Raw genomic sequence first — 19,313 nt, 5'->3', positions numbered from 1 at the left:
TCCAGCATTATACACTCGGAAGTTGGGTGCTTTAACACAGATCACACTTGAACACAGGACGTTTGGAAACTGGGCGCTCCGACTGCTTCTTCGAAGAGGAAGACTGCTTCGTGTGCCAAAGACTGGTGCTGCATCACAGAAGTGTCATCCACAGCACGCTCGGGACTATCCCAAAAACTGCAGGAGGGAGGAGGACTATGCTCTTTCCCCCTGGGAAGCTTATAGGGAAGCAGGGATGTGCGCTCAGCGGAAGGAACATGCCTTTTCAATGGCCAAGACACTGGCGAAAAGCACTGACACCCTTTGTCCTCACTGGAGTCCGAGTCACTGGACGACAGAGCATGCACATCCGTATGGACGCCTTTCCAACAGCTGTCTGCCGAGTCCTGGGTAGGATCAACAGGCTTGGTTGAGGGGGCAACTACCCGTGGGCAAACCCCACTGACCTCCTTAGACCTCTCGTTTGCCTCCTCCCAGGTTTGGGGGTGTTTGACACTGACCTTGTCTAGGAGCATTGGTGGGACGAGTAGTCACCTCCTTCACTTGCACTGCACTTGCAATGACACTAACCACACTCACTTGGTCCATAAGGGCCTTAACAGAAGACCAGATCTGGGCTACAGTGTTAACAAGAAGACCAAACTTTTGGTCTATCCTAGCTTCGAGGCTGGCAATGGCATCGGGTTCGGAAGAATGGGAGCCAGGTAACAGAGTTGGGGAGCTGGTGATAGGGGAGAAAGCAGTCATAGGCATAGAAGGCACAAGTTGAATAGTAACATCCAATTTCGGAGTAGAAACCTGATTGGCTAAACCCCTAGCTTTGGCTCCAGCCTGCCTTTCTCTGTCTGTTTTTCTGCAGTTTATCAAGATATGCATCTAACACTTTCCATTTCCCCTGATCCCAGTCATTGTATTCATCACATTTAAATTCAAATGGCAAATCTGCCCTCTACAATGGCAACACAAAGTGTACAAGTCATACTTAGCAGAAGTCAGTCTGGTATTACAGCCTTTGCTGCAATATACCTAATACTAGACAAACTAGAATCCGACATACTAAGTCAAGAAAAATAAAAAATCTGAATAAGGAACTAGCTAAGCTAATAATTATTAGCGCACTACCAGCATGAATGAATACTTCATCAAAGGTGAAAGATACAACCATCCAGCAAAATTCAAATCAGGTCTACTCAACCAACTGATGATCAGTCGTTGACCGGCAGAAATGAATTGAGCTCTCCAGCACTGTTGTACCTATTCTTCCCTGAAAGTGGGTGGGGTCTAGTTACCTACACCAAAACAACAGCACATTACTGAGAATTTCAAATTTTGAACTGCCACGATAGTTAGAAACTAACAGCTACGTAGTGACTTGGTAAGTTACTTATATAAAAACACAAATTCAACAAATGAATAATTATTGTATATATTGTATTATATTTTTTTATGAGTTTACCCAATAGATAAGGTCTCATTTTGGCATAAAATAGTTTTAAATTGTCTAAAAATATTGTCACATAAGGTCCAGAAATAAAAAATTATTTTTGGACAATAAAAAAATCAATTTCATGTAATCATGGATTATTACGCTGCAAAGGAGAGTCCAATGATGTAATATATTTGGTGTTAAGTTAAAACTAAGCAAGAGAATATTGGTTCTATAACTGCTGTTGTCCTTGAGCAGTATCCCCTAGCACTTTGTGGGTTAAAGGAAATTAGGGTACATATCTATGAGGGCAGGAAAGTTGCACTCTGCCATATGCTAATTTTTTCTCTTTGGCACCCAAATAGGCATTACTGCAGTTGTAGATCTAATGGTAACCCAATTACCAGAGAAATAATTCCTCATGCTCCTAATTCTTAAGACATGCAATGTAGTAAGACCATTCTTCACAAGACATGCAATGTGGTACGACCATACTTCACTGAGAGGCTTTGGCATTTATTTGGGAATCCCAACCAGAACCACTCTTTCTTCCAAGCTGGTCAAGAACTAGCTCAGTGGAGTTCATGAAATAAGATATTAATTCCTAAGTTTGGTCACACTATAAAAGTAAATTATACTTACAACAAAGTTAAAATCAAAGTTTTCAGGAGCAAAAGACACACACTCTGATGAATGAGCCTCTCCTGCTACCTCAGGCTGGAGTCTGACATCACTTCTACGACTTATCCGAAGTTCTGTGTTTTCAGGTGTGGCTGGCAGTGCCTTTACTCCACTTCTACGACTTCTCTGAATCTCTATATTAACAGGTGTGGCTGGAATTGCTTTTACTCCACTTCTACGACTTCTCTGAATCTCTATATTAACAGGTGTAGCTGGAAGTGCCTTTACTCCACTTCTACGGCTTCCCTGAATCTCTATATTAACAGGTGTGGCTGGAAGTGCCTTTACGCCACTTCTACGATTTCTCTGAAGTTCTGTGTTATCAGGTGTGGCTGGAAGTGCCTTTACTCCTAAGTCTTCAGTGTCCATGGAAACTATTCGCTTTCTTAAACTTTTGTTTCTAAGAACTCTTTCACATCCATCTCATATACTGTAAGAGATTTAGCAGACTTAATTATAATGCTCACTCTGTCTCTTTGCAACAAGCAATTTTAGTAATAATCACAATTATACTTCAGTTTCATACCAAACATTATAAAAAAAATTATGTCTAGAAAATCCACATATGGTACTGCAATTGCACCATTCATTCACCAAGCTTTTATCATACTTCTCTTCAAAAAATAAAAATCAAGAATATTAACTTTTGGTACTTTCAAAATTTATAAACTAACAAACCTAACATAAATTACAAACTAATAACATGCAATAATTAGTGAAAAAAAAACTGCAACAGAACTGTAGACTCATTTCATTAATACTAAAAATATTATACCAAATAACTCCAAAATCATTCATTAATAATGGAACCCTTATTAAATACAGTGTGTAGTATGTGGTGAAAACAAAAGGTTGCTTATAAAATAATTAATGGAAGTATAGGGTAAAAGGCTGAGTAAAAAGAACAATTAACATTATTTGACCTACATTCTATGAGTACCCTACAAGCATAGCTACTCCAACAGCAACCGTTCCTTGAGTTTAATTTGAGAATTATGTCAACCAGCCTCTGTACACAAATGTCCATAAATGCAAATTATTTTCATTAAGTAAAAAGCTACTGAAAGTACAATAATAAGGTACCAAATCATAAGCATCATAAGGATGCCAGCAAATGCTTCTTACCCCTACTCCTATTCCTCCCACCTTTTCCCAGGAGGTGACTACTCGCACACTCCTTGCAGGAGGGTAACAGGACTGCAGAACCTACCACTACAGGATGCACAGTAAATGTGGATCAATTGGAAGGGGGGCAGATAAAACAATGTCACACCCATCACAACAGCACCGCATATGTTTTTCTCCAATTTAATTGAAAAAACATATAACAATCATATAAGCAGCAGTTTCAACTTAGCCATGTGGGAGCACATCAAATTGTCCACAACAGATGGAAATAGAAGAAAAAGTGCTTGGTGATACCCACCCATTAACTGCTTTGTTACCTAGTTTCAACAGCATTCATTATGTCAATGATGCAACAATTGTGAGTGTAGTACAGTCTCCACTTATGAGAAATAAAGCTGTTCTTAGTCTCAATCATGACATGGACCAGATTAGCAAATGGCGTAGTTGGTTGGGTATGAGGCTGAACTCCAGTAAAACAAAAACACTCTTGATTAGCACATCTCATACAGATTTTCCACCCCATCCTTCCTTTCAGGTGGATGTAACTCTGCTGAATGAGTCTGAAGCTTTAACTATTCTAGGTGTAACTTCCGATTTACGTCTTGCTTTTGAGAAACATCTAATGAAAGTTTCAGCATATGCCGCACAAAACTTAGGTATTGTTTGTAAGGCTCACATATTTATAACAACAACAAAATCAATGCAACCTGTGTTAGGTCATATGTCCTTCCTTTACTAGCTACCTTGTGGTAGGGGTGTAAGAATACTACACTGTAGGTCCTGTGTGTCGTAAAAGGCGACTAAAAGGACAGCTGCTGCTTTGCAGTCTTACTTTTTAGTAAAAGGCTAGGTCCAATGCCAATAACTGTGGAAGCTGCTGACTTGCAGGTGGACTTTTTTAGTCAAAGGCGAGGCCCACAGCCAATAACTGTGGTTGATGACAGCAAGGGCATGCGGTGGTAAAAACCCCTTTGCCAAACAATGAACCATGCCTGATGTTGTAAGAAATATGAATGTGGCTAGAGCATCCCCTGTAAGCGAAGCGCGTCAGAATCCCCCTACTGGTGTGATAAATGGGCGAGGGGTACTGCAGGGTTCACGATTGCAGCCAAAGAAGTTAGTGAAAGAGTGGAAGATTAGAGCAGGTACGTGGAATGTTGGTACTCTTAACAGGAAGACTGAGGGAGACAGTAGATGTGATGGAAAGGAGGAGGATAGATTTCTTGTGTGTGCAGGAGACTAGGTGGAAAGGGAGTAGAACTAGACATAGGAAATGGGTATACACTTTATTACAGCGGATCACAAGAGGGAAGAAATGCAGTTGGAATTATAGTAACTAACAACTGGAAGGAAAAAGTGGTAGAAGTAAAGAGAGTAAATGATAGGCTTTTAAGGATTCCAATAATAATAGGGGACAAAGTAGTAAATACAATATCAGCATACGCTCCTCAGTGGGGTGCCAAGAGCAAGGGAAATAATTTTTTAGACAAGAGTTTGAGGCTGTCATTAGAACAGTGAGGGAGGAGGAGAAACTAATAATAGGAGCTGATATGAATGGCAGGGTGGGAAGGAGAAGAGATGGGTATGAGGAGGTACACGGAGGTCATGGGTTTAGAATTAGAAGTAAAGATGGGGATTATACACTGGAGATGGCTCATAGTTTTGAATTGGCGTGTATGAACACATGGTTTCAGAAGTTGGGTAAGTACCTGATAATGTATGAAAGTGGAGGAGTGCAAAGCCAAATAGATTACATCCTGGTTAGAAGAGCCGACAAAAACGTGACGAACTGCAAAGTGATCTTGGGAGAAGCATGTGTTAAACAGCATAGGTTGGTGGTGATGGATTTGAAAATGAGAGGGAGGAAATCCAAAAAGAGAAAGAGAAGATCAAGAATTAAGATTTGGGAAATTAAAGGAGAAACGGGGGAGCAATTTAGGAGGACTGTGAGAGAGAGATGGCAGGAAAGAAGGAACATGGAAGTTGGACAGGGTAACAAAAGTTGAAAATATGTGGGCAGACATGAGAGAAATGTGTGGGGGAAGCAGAGGAACTGGTGGGAAGAACCAGCAGATATGGCGTGTCGAGAGGAGAAAAGTGGTTGTGGAATGGAGAGGTGCAAGAATCAATTAAAAGAAAATCAAAAGCATTTAAGGACTGGAAAATAAGGCATGCACAGGGTGCAGAGGAACGGTACAGAGAAGAGGAAAGAGATGTGAGAAGGAGGGTAGGTATGGCTACTGGAAGGGCAGCAGAGCAGTTGAATGAAAGACTAGGAACAAGAGGAGAAAAAGATATCTATAAGATTTAAACTTAAGGAAAAGGCAGAGATATGACTTGGGTAAATTGGGTGTCATCAAGGACAGAGATGGAAATAAATTGTATAGGGATGAAGACATTAAGAAGAGATGGAGAGAGATTTTGAACATTTTTAAATACTGATAATAAGAGAGAGGAGATGGGGAAGCGCAGAGGGTGGAGGACCAGTGATGGAGATACAAGATACAGAAGTGAAGAGAGCATTAAGTAAAATGAAGAATGGTAGAGTACTAGGTCCATCAGAGTTCCAAACTGAAATGATCAAATTACTAGGTACAGAGGAAGAAATGGATGTTGGACTTATTAAAAGCTATATGGGAAGAGGAAGAAATGCCAAGGGACTGGGAGGAGAGTCTAATGGTATATATATACAAGCAGAGGGGAAATGTCATACAGTGTGGTAACTACAGAGGAATTAAGCTAACAGAGCATGGATTGAAAGTTTTAGAGGATACTGAATACAAGATAAGAGAAATTGTAGTAAATATCAGGAAACAGCAGTATGGATTCATGAGAGAAAGAGGGATGGTGGATGCAATCTTCATAGTAAGACAGCTACAGGAAAAGAGGCCAGAGGGAAACCAGGAGCCTTATTGTGCATTTACAGACCTGGAGAAAGTATACGATAGAATCCCAAGAGAAGTGATGTTTTGGTGTTTGAGGAAGAGGAAGGCCTCAGAAAACTTGGTTAGGCTGGTTGAGATGATATATCAGAGAACGAGCACAAAAGTAATAACAGCAGTTGGGGAAACAGAAAACTTTGAAGTTAGTGTTGGATTACACCAGGGGTTAACATTAAGATCATTTTTGTTTGTGCTGGTCATGGATGTGTTGAGTGAAGAGATCAGGAATGAAGTGCTGTGGGAGTTGTTGAACTCTGATGATCTGGTGATTACTGCTGAAGATGAGGAGGACCTACAGACAAGGGTTGGAGAGTGGCAGGAGTCTTTAGAGAGGGATGGCTTAAGGGTAAATGTGAATAAAACAGAGGTTTTAGTGAGCAGTAGGGAAGATAGACAGAATAGTAATACAAGAAAGAAGAGGCTCGATTATAAAACAGGTGGAAAAGTTTAGATGCTTAGGATCTACTTTAAGCCCAGAGGGAGGATGTGAGGCTGAAGTGGACAGTAGGATAAGCCTTGACGTGGGGAAGTGGAGGAATGTAGCTGTAGGTTGTATGTGATAAGCAAGCATCCAATCAAGCTAAAAGTCAAGATCTACAGCACAGTGAAGTAAGACCAGTGTTAATGTATGGATCAGAAGCATGGGCTCTAAGAAGAAAAGAAGTAAGTAAAGCTTGAGAGAACAGAAGAGAATGCTGGGAGTGGATTATGGAATATCGCTGGCGAGAAGTTGGAAAATGATGAAATAAGAAGAGGCAGGCTTAGGTACAGATAGCTGAGGTGATAAGAGTCACGATTGAGATGGTATGGGCATATGTTAAGGATGGATGATGAGGAGGGTGAAGGGACTTGGGAAGAACCTGTGGGGAAGAAGATCGAGGGAGACAGAGGTGGATGGCGGGATAAGTGAAAAAGATATGGAGGTTTGGTGGAGGATGATGCCTTTGATGAAGGCAATGGAGGAAGAGCGCATCAGGCAACCGACCCAACATAGGGATAACGATGGGAAAGAAGTCATCCTTCCTTTACTAGAATACTGTACTGTTCTCCGGTGTGGATGTCTGCTTTTGCCAGAAATTTATTTCTTTTAGACAGTTATTCGTGGTGGTAGGTTTCTGTTTCCTAATATTAGCAGTCATGACTTAGACCATCAATGGATGATCTTGTCTGTCAATTTTTCATAAGATGTATTTTAACAGAGATCTTTCCCTGATCCCCTTTTCCTGCTGAGAGCAACCTGATTCACTGAACAACAGCATCAATATCCAGTAAATGTGTCTTGCTGTAAAACTTCTGTTCCACAGGCCCTTTATTCCTTAAACCATTGGACTGTGGAATAGCAATGCATTACTGTACTAACCTACTACAATTCTTGTATTTTAATAAATTACTTACATTTTTTCAACTTATTTATGAATTTGTTAATTTATTTTTCCTTTTTAATAAGTGATTTCTTTCTGTATTTCCCATTACCTTCTGTTACTACTTCGTTAGAACATCATATTCTTTGGAGGCTTGAATTTCAAGTCAATGGCCCTTGCGGGCGTGTTCCGTGTGAAGAGAGTTCATTTCTGAATAATAATAATAATAATAATAATAATAATAAGTGGGCGCCTTGGCAAAGTAGTTTAGTTCATTGATGGACTAGTTAAGCAACATTAGGCCTGGTCAGTCGTTGGATGGGTGACCACTCTCCTTAGCGTTGATTCCTTGGGAAAGGATCTTTACCACAATTTCCTGTCTACTCAGCTATAAATTGAGTACCTAATCCCGATGGGGTAGGGTCCGGCTTTGGGTTTAATAGCAAAACTCAGCTATGATGAGAAGAAATGAAAGATTAAATGACAACGATGTAAATGGAACCTCTGGCAACAGAGGAGCTTTGTCCAGAAGCCAGGTGTACAGCCCAATGGACGGGGAGAACAGTCAAGTACTTGGAGGTCATCATCCAGCAACTGACCACCACAATGACAGTAACCAGCAACCAGAGACTGGAGCTACAGAGGCAAACCAAAAAAAGAAATGGTCAAGAGAAGAAAATAAGGACATATGGAGATGCTACATCAAAAGAGGATACATAAGATTGGTCAACATCTGGAATGGGAGAAATTACACCCCTCAAACAGAACAGAGGCTGGCAGACCAAGTAAGGAACATAAAGAAAAAGAACTCTCTCAACAGAGAGGAACTAGAAAGAGAAATAACACCCAGCAACGAAGGACAAGAGAGACGATGCCACAGAAGACGACAGGAATGATGAGCTACCAAACAATGGCACACAAGGAAACACCGAAGATGTAACAGAGAGATCGGAATGGGTGGAAAAGATCAGAAAATGGATGAAGCCAGATACAGAAAGAACGAAGATCCCCTCCATGAAAGCCTACAACACAAAAGCTAATGGAGAAAACAAGTGAAGTTAATGAAATAATGATTAATACACACCACCAGTACCACAGAAACAAATAATCTGGCATATGCAGGAGCAAGACTAGTAGTAGAACTCACAGGGATTCAAACGCCAACACCACCATCACAACCAACCTAACAGAAACCAAAACAGCAACCGCCTTGGAAAAAGCACCTGGAAAAACAAATCATGGCCATGAGATCTGACTTGAGTAAACTGGAAGAGAGAGAGAGAGAGAGAGAAAAAAAAAAAGGAACTGAATGAGAAATACAAAGTACAGGAGAAGGGACTAAACAACACAATAGAAGATATAAAACAGAGGCTTAAAGCCAAAGCACATAAGATGCAACAGTATATGAACAGGAATAAAGAATACTGACAGAAAAAACTCTTCGGAACCAATCAGAAAAGACTACACAGCCAACTAAGAGAGGAAGACCATCGCCAGGAAATTCCTGAAGCCAAACGAAGTAAGAGACTGGGAAAACACATGGAGCAATCCGGTATCAACAACAAACATGCAACATGGCTCCAGGAAGTCAAGGCAGAAGAAATGGGGGGAATAAAACAAATATTCACTGAGATCAAGACACCACCTAAAGAAAAGGTCCAACTGGAAAGCCCAAGTTCCAATGAAGTCCATGGATACGGACTCAAAAACTTCAAGGCCCTACACCCAAGAATAGCAGAACAACTCCAGCATTGCATCACAAACCACCAGGCACCCAAATGGATGACCACAGGGAGAACATCCTTAGTAAAGAAAGACAAGAACAAGGGAAATATAACAAGTAACTAGAGGCCTATCACCTGCCTTCCAATAATGTGGAAGTTACTAACAGGTATCATCAGTGAATGGCTACATCTACCCCTAGGATAAAACACCATCCCCACCAACAGAAAAACTGCAGAAGTGTGCAAGGGGCACAAGACCAGCTCTGATAGACAAAATGGTAATGAAGAATAGTAAGGAGAACCAACCTAAGTATGGTATGGATTGACTACAAGAAAGCCTTCAACATGATACCACACGTGGCTAATAAATGCCTGAAAATATATGGGCAGAGAGAAACGCCATCAGCGTCTAAAAATACAATGAGCAACTGGAATACAGTATTTAAAAGCTCTGGGATAAGACTGCAGGTTAACATCCAGGAGGATCTTTCAAGGCGCTCACTGTCACCACTCTTCATAGTAACCATGATGGATGTAAGTATAACTCAAGAAAGGAGGCAACAGGATTGACCATCCCCATGTTCATGGACGACATCAAGCTGTATGGTAAGAGCATCAAGGAAACAGATACCCTAATCCAGACTGTAAGGATTGTACCTGGGGACATCAGGATGGACTTTGGAATAAAAAAAATGCACCTTGGTCAACATGCAAAGTCACAAGGACTGAAGGGATAAAGCTACCAGACGGGAATAGCATCAAACACACAGATGAGACAGGATAAAAATACCTGGGAATAATAGGAGAGGATATAAAACACCAAGAGATGAAGGACACAGTCAGGAAAGAATATATGCAGAGACTTAAGGCAATACTCAATTCAAAACACAACGCTAGAAACATGACGAAAGCCATAAGCACATGGGCAGTACCAGTAGTCAGATACAGTGCAGTAGTGGAGTGGATGAAGGCTGAACTTCACAGCATAGACCAGAAAACTAGGAAACACATGACATTACACAAAGCACTACACCCAAGAGCAAATACAGACAGACCATACATAACAAGAAAGGAAGGGGGGAGAGGGCTACTAAGCACAGAGAAATGCATCAACATTGAGAGCAGAGCACTGAGGCAACATCTGAAAACCAGTGAAGATGAGTAGCTAAGGAATGCATGGGAAGAAGGACTGATAAAAGTACACGAAGACCCAGAAATATACAGAAAGAGAGATGAAAAACAGAACAGAGGATTTTAACAAACCAATGCATGGACAGTATATGAGACTAACGACTGGCCAGTGATGAAACATGATAGCTGGAAGGGAAGGAAAAGGAAGGGAAACAGAAGGAATTCTAACAGCAGCACAAGATCAGGCCTAAAAATCAGGTATGTCAAAGAACAGATGAAATAACATCTCACCCACTATGCAGGAAGTGCAATATGAAGAGCGAGACCATAAACCACACAACAAACATAATACAGCACTTGCAAGAACAAGTACAAAAAGAGGCATGATTCAAGTAGCAAAACCCCCTTCACTGGAACCTGTACAAGAAACACCAGCTAGCTTGCAGTAATAAGTGGAATGAACATCATCATGAGTGATAGAAAACGATCAGGCAAAGATTCTCTGGGACTATGGTATCAGAACAGATAGGGTGATACGTGCCAATAGACCAGACGTGACGTTGATTGATAAAATCAAGAAGAGAGTATAACTCACTGTTGCAATACTATGGGACACCTGAGTAGATGAGAATGAGAAAAAATTGATAAAAGTATCAAGACCTGAAAATAGAAATAAGAAGGATATGGGATATGCCAGTGGAAATTGTACCCATAATCATAGGAACACTAGGCATGATTCCAAGATCCCTGAAAAGGAATCTGGAAAAACTAGATGCTGAAGTAGCTCCAGGACTCATGCAGAAGAGTGTACAACTAGAAATAGCACACACAGTGAGCAAAGTAATGGACTCTTATAATAGTTCCAGCTCATACTGAGCCAATGATATCTTTCTATAAGAACACTCATGTTGAATGAGAATATATAAATATATAAAAAGGTAATGAAACTTGCAACCAGCTTGGTTTCTAGTAATCAACACAGGCCAAAATGACACTCAAAGAGTAAAAAAATGAGAAACTGTCCTCAATTTTCAGTGAAAAATTTTCAAGGGAAAACTATCAACAGAGCTAAACACTTGTCCTGACAAAGGATATGGCAACTGGTTTCTCTATCACGAAAGTCTGTGAAAACAAACCTCACTGTCCCACCATGTCTAATTAGTTCAGAGATGGTCCCAAATGACAACCGTCTTGAATTTAACAGGTATAGAGATGAAAACTTCATCGCTAATATCCCAAAAAGGGGTACAACCAAATGGTAAAAAAAGTTTCTGTAGAGTTCCTTCATAACAAAGCTGTGCTTATCTCCTTTTTGTTTAGTCTATTACCTTTGGTCTCTCCACATCTGTCAAATTTTTTTTACTTTAAGTTGGTTTGCAATGGCAGAGCACTATGAAACTCAAAGTGACTCAGTGGTCCAGTAAAATTGCTTCATAATTATCAGTTCATCGGTCAACACTTAAATGTTCTAAACTCTATAACAATATATACTACAAAACCACTGGATAAAAAATAATTCACTCCATTATTCAGTAAATTGTCAAAAAATTCTGCGTATTGCTTACCAGATCTATTTTTCCTTTGAATGTGACTTTTACCTTCTGTCCTCCTACTAGAAGTAATAATATTGCTGTTAAGATTTTCCTTTTGATCAACAACTTTGGTTTGCAATACAGCTGCCCTTCCTAGGGAATGGTTGGGAGTTGTTCTTAAATTAAATTTTGGGACCTTAGCTATTGATGTTGTTGGTGTTACTCCAGAACACAATCTATGGACTTTCTTTGATGATGCACCAGGAGTGAATCCATATTTTGTGGAACTTCTCTGGAGGTACTTGAAAGGTGGGGGTTTTGCAGGGGTAGTGACAGTAGAATCCTGTTAAATAAAAAGAACAAATCTAAAGAAAAAAGAAACATTTTGAAACACCATATGTGAACAAAATACAAAGTGCACAGAAGAATAAATTCAATGTTCAATCTCAAGGGACAAGCCCAAGTCTAAAAGCAAAACAAATTTAAGCATAAGCACACATTCATACCCAGTTGCTTTATATCATCTGATACCAAGAATTTGGGTTGATCTGGCTGAAATACTCCTGTTTTGAACGATGGTTTTCGACTTCTCTTCTCAATATTTAACTTCTTCCTCCTTTCCTCTTTCCATTTCAACAATTGTTCATATCGTTGCACTGAAAATGGAATAAATTAAAACAATAAAAATACAAAAACATGATCTTACAAACTTTTTGTAGGAATTGTAAAGCTTCAAACATGCTCACTTTATTTACTAAAATTAAGAAAACCAAAAGCACATGAAGCATGCCAGAGACAACATGATGCAATGCAGAATGGCTGTTAAATTAGAAGAAAGCAACAGGCAGGATCTCTACTTTTAGCAAAGACCAACTCAACTGTAAAATACCCTCCGTTTGTACACTGCCTGCGTTACCATAAACTAAACCAACAGAGGAGAGAATGGGTGATTGATCAGCACTGTAAACATTATAGTATTCATTTCATCAACATGGAACTTTTGCATGTTCACAAAAATGACACCCTGTCTTATTTACTTATTGCCAACAGTTATTAAAGGGATGATAGCTCCTGAGTACTGAAGCTCTAATTTCATCTCATTGCAGACTGTTCAAGTGTTACCTCTGGATACAGTAACTATAACTGTATTAAACCTTGGTAACAACTGTACAGTACTTGTATGATTTTGTGTATAATCATCAAAGCTGAATGTTTTAAGAGGCCACCTTATAGGTCCAAATCAGTCAGACTCATAACATACCATACAGCAGGAACACTGACTACATAAGTTGTGACTCCATGACTGGGTGTGGCTTATATGAATTGATTCAACTACTCAAAGTTTAATGAGCTAAGCGTTGAGGGTAGACTGCTGATCATCAGATTACCTGCACTTCCTATATTAATCCTTATAGATTCTGCTTTTCCACCTGGAGTTGCAGTGGTGGTTAATAACAAAAATAATATATTGGAAAAATGCAATTTGCTTTAAAATATTGCTATCTGTTTCTGCCAGAGGTTTTGGTGGGTTACCTCTTCTTCATTATGTTCACCAGCATGCATATACAACAAACGTTATAGACAAAGCTCAACAAGAGAAAAAATGAAATTAACAAGTCTGACTGTATCCTCTGCTGAAAGCAAACCACCAACTTCTAATTGAACTGATGCCACCAAAGCACGCTCCTGGATTCAGCAGCACAAACAAATCTACAGATTATCTCATATGTCAATGGTTCAAATGGAGGTGTATAAGGGGAGGAACATCCCCAGCAATGGCTTCCATGGCAAATGAAAGGAGTCTTAAATTTGTTTAATTTTCAAAAGTGCTGGTCCAGCAGAGGAAGATGATGAGCAGCACTATTAGCACAGTCATATGAACCCTGCTGAAACCACAACCCTGACACTACTTCATCCTCCCAAAGATCAGAAAGCAAGGCATCATGCATATTGATGCTAAAAAGTCGGAGCCAAACGAGGATCTCCACAAAGGAATTGTTGTCCTAGAGGCCTAGAGTGCATGCAGAGGCTCCACTGTGTCCTCATCTGAATCCCAACATGTAAAACAATATCTTTGAATTAATTAAATCTGGCTTTCTCAGGGTCTAGAATTCCAGTTACACTGAATCCAGAAAGGCCAAGAGTTGGAGATAGTGTAGAGGTTGCAATCACTGAAAGGTAGGCAGATGGCATGAGGATGAGATGGGGGAAAGAACATGGACGAGTGTCACTTGAAGACAGCTAAAGAAAATATATATTTTCATAAAATTCATTATTTGCATAACACCTACTATTCAAGTTAGCTCATATCTCCACAGCGATAAAGCGGTTGGCATTAAAACAAAGAATATTGCTTGGTTGACCTGGAAAGATTGTCTGGATTCACCTGTTCTCTAGCAGGTGTGTTCAAATGTTTTAGCTCTACTCAGAATTCTCCTTGACAGCCCACTAAGTGTGGGGCTTGAGTAGGGTCTACTTTCAACAGTAGTAAATATCAAATAATGAATTTTATTATGAAAATTTATATTATTTGGGATGAACCTTCTACTGTTAAAGTTAGCTGATTCCATCGAAAAGGATGGTGGATAAGCGCAGCTGAAAAATTTCACTCAGTCAAACAAACTAGAGCTTCTCGTATTAAACCAAAATATTCATACCTGATCTGGAATCAGCCCTGGATAATACTGCCAAAAGATGGATTCCATTTAGGGTGCAAGGCTCTCATGTGTGCAGTCAGAGCAGCCTTGCAGAAAGGAAACCATTTTCTGGAATGTTACGGCATATCCCCTCCGTGTGTGACTTAGATCCGTCGGTGTATATTAAGTAATGGACCATTTCAAATTATATGTTCTACTGTATGTTGTCTATGGCGTTCTGAGGTATATGAATAACTTTTGATAAATATTTTAAGTGTGTACCAAATTCTCATTTTATTCACTGTCAAGGAGGAGGTAATTTTAATATCAAGGTAATTGTATATTTATATTTAGTGACTCAATCTTCTAGCCTAATAGAGAGCGGAGGTGGATGATTATTTATAAAAACATCTCTTAATCCAAATAATTTTTTTAGTTGGAGAATCATTTGTCTGAATTCTCAGAGCACTCTTCATTGTTACTAGCTCTCTGTAGAGGAGAGAGAGGCGTGGTTCACCACATTCAACATATGTAAGGCATTGGTCATGGTCCGAAAAGCTCCTGAACATATTCTAAGGCCTTCATCGTGAACTGGGTCAACGTTTTCAAAACTGCGCGTCTGATGCTGAGCCATATGTATAATCAACGATATAGACAACACTGTTGCTTTATATAGTACAATAAAGGTATGTCTGTCAGCTCCCAAGTAGTGTTCGATAGTTTTTAATTTTAATGCTCTTTTACATTTTGATTTCTATATGTTATCTGGGCTTTTTCTAGTTCAGTGAGTATCAAATACTAATCCCAAAAAATTTTGCTGTTTTAGCTAATTAGTATGGAATGATTTCTGATTTTTAAATCTATTTCTTCACCTTTTTTCCACTTTTTATTTTTATAAAACATTACTGCTTGAGCTTTTGTATAGAAAATTAAAAGCCACAGATGAGAGAAGCCCATTCCTATTTTATTATAGTTTCATTAATGATTCGCTCTGCATGTTTTATGCGAGATGCTTTGAATAGTATATGGCAAATCATCCATATAAGTTACTTTAATTCCGACTGGTAGGTTATTACCGATATCATTTTACTGCTAAAGTAAACAGTGTGCCACTAAGGACACTTCCTTGTGGAACACCATTTTCAAATGGAAATGTGCTTGACAATACATCATCAATTTTCACTTGAAAAGTGCAATTGTCAGAAAGTTCTGGATAAACCCTAGATGTATTTTTTTATGCTAATGTTTTAATTTTGCATATCTCAAGTAGTATCATATGCCTTTCAATATCAAAAAGACAACCATAGTAATTTGTTTTCGTTCAAATCCTCTTCTATGTGGTCTTCCAAGTTAAGACAGAGAATCCAGTGTAGATCTGTTACATTGTGAACCAAATTGAGTGGGTCAAAATTTTATTTTCTCGAATGTGCCATGTTAGTCAAACATTCTGCATTTCTCTAGTAATTTGCATAAACAACTTGTTAAAGAAATTGGTCTGTAATTGTTTATTACTCTCATCTTTTCCAGGTTTTGGGATAGGAATAATTAGCTTTACTCAATTCATCAGGAAATAAATTTTGAAGCCATAAGTGGTCATAAAACTCAAATAAGTATCACTTTTGCCGAAGTGCTAAATGGCATATCATTTCAAAACAAATACTGTCACCTCCAGGGCAATTTATTGGTGTTCAACAGAGCAAATTCCCAAACTCTTCAGCATTAGAATTTTCTAATATACATCTGCTACTGTTTCAAAGTTATTGTTTATTGATTCTATTCTATTTTCCTTGGTGCAGAAATGCTCATCTACATTTTCACTACTTACTTTTAAAATTTTCTCCTATTACATTACTTATTTCTTTTTGGATCAAGTATTCTTTTCCCACCTTTTATTATGGCATGTCTAGGTGGTTTCACATGTGCCATTTATTTTCCTGAATTTTTCCCTATTTTTTATGTGGGAGTATTGCTGGAGAGATCTGATACATGTTTCCTCCATGAAATGATTCTTCAGCAGTTACTTCTCTTTTAAATTTGCAGATATTTTTTGTTATATAGTGTTTTTAATGTATCAATTTCTAATAATAATATAGTCAGTTTTGTAAATTTTTATCTAAGATCGGTAATGTTTTATTACTTTACTGAACTTTCTATTCAAATGATCTAATTGTCTTCCAATTTGGTATTTTATTTTATCAAGTCTGTTAGTTTTTCAGACTACCATGTGGACTTTGTGTTTTGTTGGATGAGCTTTTGATTTTGTGTTGTTTTATCAGCAGCATTTTTAATGAAATCAACAAGAAATTTACTAGTTTCATTATGGTCTTTTAAATATTCAAATGGAGGATAATTCTAGTGTGATTCATATTGCTCCCAATCTGCTTTATAAATGTTATATTGAGGACATACTTGGTGGGGATCATTTTTGTAATATGAAGTTAATATTGAGAAATGATCACTTTGCATGCAGTTGTCAACTGTATTCAATCAATCTGTCTACTATGCTTGTTGTACACAGAGGTTAAATCAGTTAGGAAAAAATGTTCCATGTGTTTAGAAAAATATGTGCTGATTTCGTTATCATTGTAGCGCATGTCATATGAATCTATGAATTCTTCTATTTTACTTCCTGCTCTATTTGAGTCTGTACAATTACAGTCCCACATCAGGTTGTGAGCATTGAAATCACCCACTAGTAATGTAGGTTCTTTGGCATTATCAAGTGATTCTTTAAGTTTGTCAGTGTCGTAATTTTTATGAGGTTGATTGTATAAATTATAAATTACATAATTATTGTTTTTATTCAAATTTTAATACCTGATATTTGCATGTCAGTAATGTTGAGCAAGAGTACTTTGTTGTAAAATACTTTATTCAATACATATATGGCTCTACCTAAATTTCCTTCTTCCTGCGTGATGTTGATGCTAAAGAGTATATTTACCTATATGACACTGTTTACATTGACATGTTGTAAACATATCATTGGTTCATATTCCTTTAATAACCATTGTACTTCTCCCAGGTGTAATCTGGTCTGCAGACCATTCACGTTCCATTGTATAATATAGCTATTGAAAATATTTTGTTATAGCGGTCGAGTTGTACTCTCTTTTTTTTGTATTATCTATTTGGATTTTTCTAATAATTTACTCATGACATTCATTTGTTTTTCTTTATAATATACTAAGTGCTCAATGCATATGCAGCCTTTTTCATGGGTCCTCAAATCTGTAGCTTCTTTTCTCTTATATTTCATAAAATTTCTTATAATGTTTGTTAAACCATCTTTTGTTATGCTTTTGTTGTTATTGCATAATTCAATGAAACAATCATTACATCCACATGCATTATCATATTCTTTTTTCATTTGCTCTTGTACCATTTACTGGAGAAGGAGTAATCTCTTCTCCTTTGACATAATCATTGTTATCTATGATATGGTTCTCTTTCACTTCTTCAGTGTTTTCGACATCTACCTTCATGGGTTTTACTATTATTTTAGGAGATAAAGGTATATTCTTAGTTTGTTTTTGTTCCTTTTTCATCTCCTTTATCTTTGGTTTAACCGATGTTTCTCTAATAATGGTTGGTTTCTTCGTTTTGGGTGGTATTCTCTCCAGAGGCCTTTTTTTATCTTTAATATCCAGTCCATCACGTCCCTCCTCTGTTACTTCAGTAGTAGCATCCTCCTGCGTTTCTATTTGCATTAATATTTCAAATTATTTAGATAAAATACTCTCTTGGCGAAGGAAGACTAGAAAGTCCGCTACCTGCTGAACAGTAGCTCCAACTGGAGAGAAACCCCTTCCACGACACCAACCACAGAAGATGCACATTTCCCTTGACAGACATCTGCAAATATCCGGACACCTCCAATGCTGTTTGGTGATAAGTCTCTCGCTCATAGGAGACGCTGGATAGTCTTCAGTCACGAAGGGATAGGGACTCTACGGATTGGTAGAACCTCTCTACATGGGGTTGGCAGAGGAGGTTGTGCCATGGGGGGGATTTCTCTCAGTGCCTTGGATAGCAGAGCCAGCAGGTACAGATACCACTCAGCATGCAGACATTTGGGAGCCACCAGGGTCATTCTGAGATTCAAGATTGTCCCACAGGTGCTCAAAGGCATCCTCTGCTGCAGCCCAAGGATCCGGGATGACTGAGCAAAACACTGGCAACTTCCTGTTGTGTCATGTTGCAGAGAGATCTACCACTGGTCGTCCCTACAGATTGAGCAATCTTTCCACAACATCTGAGTTTGTCTGCCACTACATTCTTTTTGGCTGGGATGTATCTGGCCGACAACTCCACCGCATGTGCTATTGCCCACTCGTGCACTTGCACTGTCAATTGGTGAAGTTGGAGAGACACTAGTCCCCCTTGCTTGTTGACGTAAGCCACTAACATGGTATTGTCGCCCCTGAGTACCACGGAGTGCCCCGTTACTCAATACTGGAACTACTGGAGCCAGAAAGGCTGCCTTGAGCTCCAGGATGTTGATGTGCAAGCACTTGTCATTCTGATTCCACACACCTGAGATTTCAAGTGTGCACCCCATCCTTCCCCCGAGGTGTTCAAAAACAGAAGCATCTTGGGAGGGGGAGTGTGAAGTTGGACAGACCTCGACTGAGATGAAGTTGGTTCAGGTCGATCTGTGCAGTCGGGATTGACCTCTTTGATGGTTTGTAAAATTTCTTCTCACGAGGGAGTCGTGGAGGAAGCAGCTTATATGAGCAGCTGGCTCGAAGT

General features: G+C 38.9%; 1 protein-coding gene across 2 annotated transcripts in view; it reads right to left on the bottom strand.

Annotated features, from left to right (window-relative positions):
- LOC136845902 (titin homolog) overlaps positions 1-19,313 on the bottom strand; it is a 90,617-nt gene that overhangs the window by 56,166 nt on the left and 15,138 nt on the right. For both annotated transcript variants that reach the window (XM_067116391.1, XM_067116384.1), the window contains exons 3-5: positions 12,432-12,581; positions 11,959-12,268; positions 2,069-2,537 (exon numbers count right to left, since the gene is read on the bottom strand). In XM_067116391.1, the coding sequence (XP_066972492.1) occupies positions 2,069-2,476 (408 nt within the window). In that variant the 5' untranslated portion in view covers positions 2,477-2,537; positions 11,959-12,268; positions 12,432-12,581. The remainder of the gene's footprint in view (positions 1-2,068; positions 2,538-11,958; positions 12,269-12,431; positions 12,582-19,313) is intronic.

The sequence above is a fragment of the Macrobrachium rosenbergii genome, chromosome 2 (genome assembly GCF_040412425.1).
Source record: "Macrobrachium rosenbergii isolate ZJJX-2024 chromosome 2, ASM4041242v1, whole genome shotgun sequence".
Classification (NCBI taxonomy): domain Eukaryota; kingdom Metazoa; phylum Arthropoda; class Malacostraca; order Decapoda; family Palaemonidae; genus Macrobrachium; species Macrobrachium rosenbergii.
The sequence above is the reverse complement of the archived record's forward strand: the minus strand, read 5'-3'. Positions and strand labels throughout refer to the sequence as shown.